General features: G+C 36.1%; 1 protein-coding gene and 1 non-coding gene across 5 annotated transcripts in view; both read left to right on the top strand.

Moving 5' to 3' along the window:
* LOC107850743 (5'-3' exoribonuclease 3) overlaps positions 1–3,771 on the top strand; it is a 26,539-nt gene extending 22,768 nt beyond the window's left edge. For 3 of the 4 annotated variants that reach the window (XM_016695478.2, XM_016695481.2, XM_016695482.2), the window contains 9 exons: positions 227–355; positions 474–550; positions 689–729; positions 806–880; positions 963–1,120; positions 1,846–1,962; positions 2,069–2,144; positions 2,585–2,664; positions 2,750–3,771. In XM_016695478.2, the coding sequence (XP_016550964.2) occupies positions 227–355; positions 474–550; positions 689–729; positions 806–880; positions 963–1,120; positions 1,846–1,962; positions 2,069–2,144; positions 2,585–2,664; positions 2,750–3,440 (1,444 nt within the window). In that variant the 3' untranslated portion in view covers positions 3,441–3,771. The remainder of the gene's footprint in view (positions 1–226; positions 356–473; positions 551–688; positions 730–805; positions 881–962; positions 1,121–1,845; positions 1,963–2,068; positions 2,145–2,584; positions 2,665–2,749) is intronic. The other variant, XM_016695480.2, reaches the window with a different exon arrangement.
* Positions 3,772–5,912: 2,141 nt separating this feature from the next.
* TRNAS-UGA lies at positions 5,913–5,994 on the top strand. Its single transcript has one exon. It is a non-coding gene; the product is annotated as a tRNA-Ser (tRNA).
* The last annotated feature ends 808 nt before the right edge of the window (positions 5,995–6,802 follow it).

Genomic DNA, 6,802 nt, shown 5'->3' on the forward strand with positions numbered 1-6,802 from the left:
ACAGTGTGACCCCCACATGATTGATGTACCTCACTATCAAGTTTTGCATTTACATGATCACACACATCTATCGCGTTTGTTTGTGCTTCAAAATTTATCTTTCAATGTATGTGCTATTCTTGTGTTGCATTTTCTATGGAACAGTCTCATTATTCTGCATCTAATTTTACATACTGCTTATCCCCTTGGCGCTTCAGATTTCATTGCATAAGTTGTTCCTCTGCAGGTTTTATCCCTATCATTATGCACCATTTGCTTCTGATCTTAAGGATCTTGGCCAGATGAATATCACATTTGAACTAGGTTCTCCTTTCAAGCCATTTAATCAGCTGTTGGGGGTTTTCCCTGCTGCCAGGTTTAATTCTCTTCCTTTACAGTCTTTGAGAAACTTGTCTCTCCTATTGTTAATTTAAAAAACAAAACAGAATCTACTTGTAACACTTGGGAATGTCGACTGTTTTTCTTTTTTGCAGTGCTCATGCTCTACCCGAGCAGTATAGGAAATTGATGACAGACCCAAATTCACCCATTATTGATTTTTATCCTACCGGTATGATCTCTTTTTGTTTTGATAATTTTCGTGTTGTCAGTAATTATACTCCATGGTATAGGATAACATATATCTTCTCTGTTGGTGTGAATGTCTTGCTTCTAGTGCTTCTTAATTCAAGTTATATCATGTGTGCAGATTTTGAGGTGGACATGAATGGCAAGCGCTTTTCATGGCAGGTACTGATTAAGCATTTTCAGTCTTCTTCAAGAACTGGATTTTCATATTTTGTGTTGACTTCTTTCTGTATTAAAGGGTATTGCCAAATTGCCATTTATTGAAGAAGGGAGGCTCCTAGCAGAGGTTGCAAAAATTGAACATTCTTTGACGGTATGATGTTTTTTGTTTTTGAGTCAGTAAGCTGTCTCTCTTAACAAGATTTTGATATGCTAATGTAGTTATTTTCATACAGGAAGAAGAATCACGAAGAAACAGTGTGATGTTTGATATGCTTTTTGTGTCATTATCCAATCCTTTGTCTCCCTGCATTTTCTCTCTTGTTGATCGCTATAAGAAGCTTACAGACAAAGAACGGTTCAAAGTCAAGGAGCAGTTGGACCCGATAGCTAGGTTTGTTTGCGCCTATATTCATCTCTGCTAATGTATATCTTAGTATTTTGGATTTCACTTTTGTATGTATATCTTTTTCTTTTTGATTGAAACTTGTTTTTTTGGACGTTGAAGGACATTTAGCCAAAATGACAAAATTGATGAAGTTGGGTAGCATAGCTCATGATTGGCTGGCTATTTGTTGGTGTTTTTGGTTGTTTCTGGGGATAAAACTGTTTTTCCAGTTTCTTGTTCAGCTCCAGTGACACTAATCTCAGTTCATCCTGTATCCTGGTTCCCCATTGTGGGGATACTGAAGTTCAAGTGTTCCTTACTAGTGTGTTTTTAAAGTCAGCGAACAAGAATGTTGGTTATGTTACTTAGTGTCTCTGCTCTTATGTGGTTGCCAGAGGAAAATACATAAATTGCAACAGTATCTTAAGTCTTCTCAGAGCTCTATACTGCAAAACTTGTATCGTTGAGGACTATTTAAAAGTTATTCCTGGTTTTGTCCTTGTGACCCCGACCCTTTAATCGTGACCAGCATAGTGCCCCTTATAATTCCTTTTTAGGCCTTGTCTTCTCATTATCTGAGTTGGTCATATTTCTTCATCTTGTATGAAATTAATTGGTTGTTCTAAACCTCTTCTCCATCACGTTGCTCTGTATCTTCTTTGTTATGTGACTTAATCCTGCTCTACCCGCAATATTTGAAGTCCTAGCTGGATTCTTCTGATTCTCTCTAGGTCTACATGCAGTGGTGGGATGAATGGCTACCTATCCCTTTGCAGTGGAGATCCTTGTCCTCCGATTTTTAGATCACCTATTGAAGGGATGGAAGATATTACACAAAACCAAGTCATGTAAGAATCCAGCATTTAGCAGCAGCATCTTTATCGAATGCCATCACCACCCAATGTGGATTTTTATGTTTTGCTGATCAGCCTTTCCCTTCTGCTTGCATTTCAGATGTGCAATATACAGACTTCCAGATAAGCATAAACATATTGCTCGGCCAATGGAAGGGGTTGTTTTCCCGAAAAAGGTACTTTAATTTAACAGATCATATACCATGAATCTATTTATTTCTCATGAAGCAACAGATCCACCTTTCCACATCCAGGTGGTCGTTTTGAGGGGGGGGGGGGGGGGGGGGACCTTGTCTTTTATTAGAATGCTATTCGTAACTTTCTCTATGGGTAAGTGAAGAAAACATTTCCCTCGAAGCATTGGCTTTTGCACATTGATAAGGTCGTCTAATTATAACATATTAGGATGAAGCCTTTACATGTATATAGAATGATAAACTAGCTGTGATTATGTGCCCGTGCTTAGCCAGCTTGGACAAGATTAAACCATTATCAATTTTCATGTTTTATTCATATATCATTACCTTTTACAAGTTTGTGCACTTTTAAACTTTCCAGTATCTTCATTTTTGCATGCATTTATCTCTCTCACCAATGCCATACTGTTTCAATGCAGCTGGTCACATTAGGTGATATAAAACCTGATCCTGTACTGTGGCATGAGGAGCATAGGAAGAAACCTTGGGAAAATGGACGGTATACACCATGTTATTGCTGCAACGCAGTTAATATGTCAATCATAGTTATTTAGGCTATACATAACTTGTGTGCATTGTTGCAGGAGCCACCCCCGTGGTGCAATGTCTGGTCGTCAGCTTGGAGAAGCTGCACATAGACTGGTGCTTAATAGTTTGCAGAAGAAAGAAGATAGGGGTGGACATGATGATTACAGGCGTACACATAATGGTCAAGGACATAGTGATTATATGCACGCCCAACCAGTGTCCTATCCTGCTGCACGTGGTCCTCCTGTCCCTTCTCTTCAAACCCAGAGATACAATGTTCATGAAAACGTACGGCCTAGTTTCGGCCATTCTGCTCGAGATGCTGGACGTCACTCCAGACCTCCAGGTTTCTCGAATCTACAGCAGCAATATGACCAAAGTTTTAGGTCTCAGCCACACAAGGGTGGTGCGGGACCTGTCACCCATGGTAGAGATTATCGTGGTCATGGACATCATATAGATCGAATGCAGCAAAATGGTGGACAGAATTATTCCTCGCATGGTAGTCATCCTCAGCACGTGGGCCAGATACCAGTTCCACCAACTCCTAATTTCCACCAGCAGAGTGGATTTAACACTTCTGCGAGCTATGAACCATACGGGGCTGGCAGCTTTAACCAACGGAGTGGTGGAAGGGCCTCTCATAACCAAAATGTTAAAGGACGTAATCATCCACATCCTTCAGGAAATCAGTTCTCAGCTTTTTCGAGGGGAGGTAGAAGGCCAAATTCAGGGCATTGTCGATAGATAGTCATCTTAGCCTGGACAAAATGAGGTTAAGCTTGATCGTGACGTAGGATACAATAAATCCTGCAAACGACTTCTGCACCATGGGAAGCAGGAGAAGAACAAAGAGCTGTTCCTGTCAATGATAATTTATCTGCAGGCCACTTTTTGGTGCTTGTCATAAAGGTTATGTAGTAATTGTTGTATCTTTTTCCATATTCTTTAATTCTAACACACATTGTCAGTGAGTTTCATTTGTTAGAGCGAAGCAACATTATATTATTTGAAAGGTCAAATTGGATGTGTAAAGATGAAATTTCTCATCAAATAGATTAGTTAATTTTTGTTCCAAGTGCTTTATTGCTAAATATATCTGTTTATTGCATTAATCAAAGAAAAGAAAACATCTTACCAAGTCCTTACCCCTGTTAATCTCACTCCCGCTGTCACCCCCACAAGTGTTTGCCTATGTATCTGGAAGATTCACCAAAGCTGATCCAGCAGCGGCCAAAACGCCAGGTGATTTCTTCTCATTTGTTTCTTCTCATTTGTCCAAACTTTGATGCATAGAGATGCTTGGTACAGCTACCCTAAAGTTATGCTCAACACATAAAATATGGTTAATCCCACTGTGGCCCAGCTATTACTGTGAAAATTGTCGAATGCGACCAACTATCATTAAGAGTTTCATCTTGAAGGTGTGCAATTGATGCAAGGATATTGATATTCTCTAACCTATAAGCAAATCAGATTTGAGAGATGCAATTAAATGGAGAACGTTTCCTAGATACTGACAGGATTTTCCAGGTGATTGAAATTTATTCGGTCATTTTTGTAACTTGTGAATAGAATTGCATACAATTGATCCTTATGGTCCGACCCTTCTTTAGACCAGCACGTAGCGAAGACTTTAATGCGGCTGCCAAGTGACATGAAATTAACTTTTCAACCAGTACTTCTATCCAATCAAACAGGTTACATGGAATGAAATAGAGGAAGTATTATAAAGCATATTGGAAAAGCCATTTGGTGAGAGGCCACAAAAAGAAAACTGTAACCTCCATGTATTTTCCTTTCAAAATGATGTGATGACTTTCTCATCCCTCAATCCTCTGCCTATTAGGCATCGTTTGGCAGTATGTATTAGAGAATTTAATACATGTTTGGTTATGGTATTATTTTAATCTTTTGTTTGGTAGATTTTCAGCCTATATAAAACTAATATGTGTATTAACTATACACCTTTTTCAGTAATATTATTATACACACTACCAAACAACTCCTTCATGTACAACAAGAGTCAAAGTTACCTTGACTTTCTCCTTCATTCAGATGGAGCTTTAATTCTACTAACGGGCTCAAGCCTAGTAATTTTAACTCAGACTCTATAAATAATTTAGGGAAAAGGACAGAAACGACACTTCAAAATAAACTATTTTCATGAAAATGACAATAAAATTTAAATTCTACTTCCTAGCCATTTCAATTTACTGGCTTGTTTTATACTGTTTCTACACACCTTCTATACAGTTTATATACAACCCTTATGCATATAAATATTCTATACGAAAATTATACAGTTTTGATGCACAATTTATACAATAACTGTATATTTTTTTTATACGTTTTATATAACAATTATATAATTTTCATATACTTTCTATAGATTTTTTATGTATATTTTATACATAAACATATTTGATAGAACTATACAATTTCTATACATATATCTTATATAGATATTCTATTTAACAATTATATCATTTTTATATAATTTAATTATTATTTTCAAATAATAAGAAAAAACAGAATATTTGATTAGTTAAAAAATTTACAGCAAAAAAAATTAAAATATTTTTAAAAGGGTCAAATTGCTCAAGTTGAATACTGTATCAGTATGGTATATAGGCTGTATCAGTATTTTATATGGACTGTATATGGATTACGTAGGCCAAATTGACCCAAATTAGGAAATAGTTATAAAGCGGAAATAGTATATCCAACTGACCACTTTTTGAAAAAAATTCAAACTTGGGCTACTTATTTTAAAAAGTGTTATAGAGTGTCTTTTTCCCAATAATTTATTAAGAAATCAGTTGGCCACTTTTGTCTATAATTCAAAACGCATAAACTTCTAGTTCCACGTCTTCTCCTTCTTGATATATCCTACTTTCTTGGTTCTTAGAGCATGGGCGGAGTCATCTTACATCTATATCAAAGAGTGGTAAAGTGCACACCCTTCGTCTAAAAATTATATTGTGTATATAATCTAATTATTAGCTATATTATAAGTGTGTTTTTAATTTTACATGCTTTTAAATTGTAACTGAGAAAAATATTTACATACTCTTCGTCAAATTTGTGGCTTCGCCACTGTCTTAGAGCAAAAGGGAGAAGAATTTTGGGAGTAGCTGGAGGTAAGAATAAGATCTCTTATGTGATCTTATAAAACTTAATATAAGTAGTAAAATAAACACTCAGGGTAACAACATAGTCGATATGTCCGAGTGGTTAAGGAGACAGACTTGAAATCTGTTGGGCTTCGCCCGCGCAGGTTCGAACCCTGCTGTCGACGTACTTTTTTTTTTTTTTAAAAAAATGATTCTCTTTTGGAATTTAATAATGTAAAAAAACGGAGAAATTGATGATGACACATCCTATTGAAGCAAGGTGCATGAAATTAGAGGCCACAGTCGGTGTCTTGTGCTATAAGAATGACGTACCACCAATAAGTCTTGAAGATAGATTTTACAAAGTGGTAGACACAAGGCGAACCCACAATTTGAGTTTGACAAGTGCACGTCTATATTTAAACATAATAATTAATAGTGCCAAAGTTCGATATACAGTTCTTTGAAAATCTAATTAATATTATTAAATATCATTAATTTAGTTTAATATGACAAAAATGTGCTATTCACCGTACTTGAATTCGATGCACTTTTATGTTTTCAACAATAATAGAAAGTTTTTGAAAAATAGAAAATCCGAGAGATTCGCTTGCTAGATGGTTGTTACAAGAAATCGTTAGAATTAAGACTATTTCAAACTTTAAATTGATAATTTTTAAATAAAAAATAAGTCAATGATTAAAAGATAAAAAAATAAATAAAGATTATGTAGTATAAGATGGGGAGAATCTACCGTTTGAGGGAAGCTTGCATTTAAAATAATGTGTCTCTCTCTATATAGATAATAGATGAAAAATTTATAATATAATGTTGTCAATGTTGTTTGAAGGGGGGAGAAAACAACAATAATGCTACAGCAAAATGTATTTGGCTGTTGGGAGCGCTACCTCCCGAATGGGGCCCTACCCGGCACGAATCCGGATTAGTCGAACTTCAATGCGAGTACCGGACACCGGATGAAAAACCACAAGA

The sequence above is a fragment of the Capsicum annuum genome, chromosome 12 (genome assembly GCF_002878395.1).
Source record: "Capsicum annuum cultivar UCD-10X-F1 chromosome 12, UCD10Xv1.1, whole genome shotgun sequence".
Taxonomy (NCBI): Eukaryota; Viridiplantae; Streptophyta; class Magnoliopsida; order Solanales; family Solanaceae; genus Capsicum; species Capsicum annuum.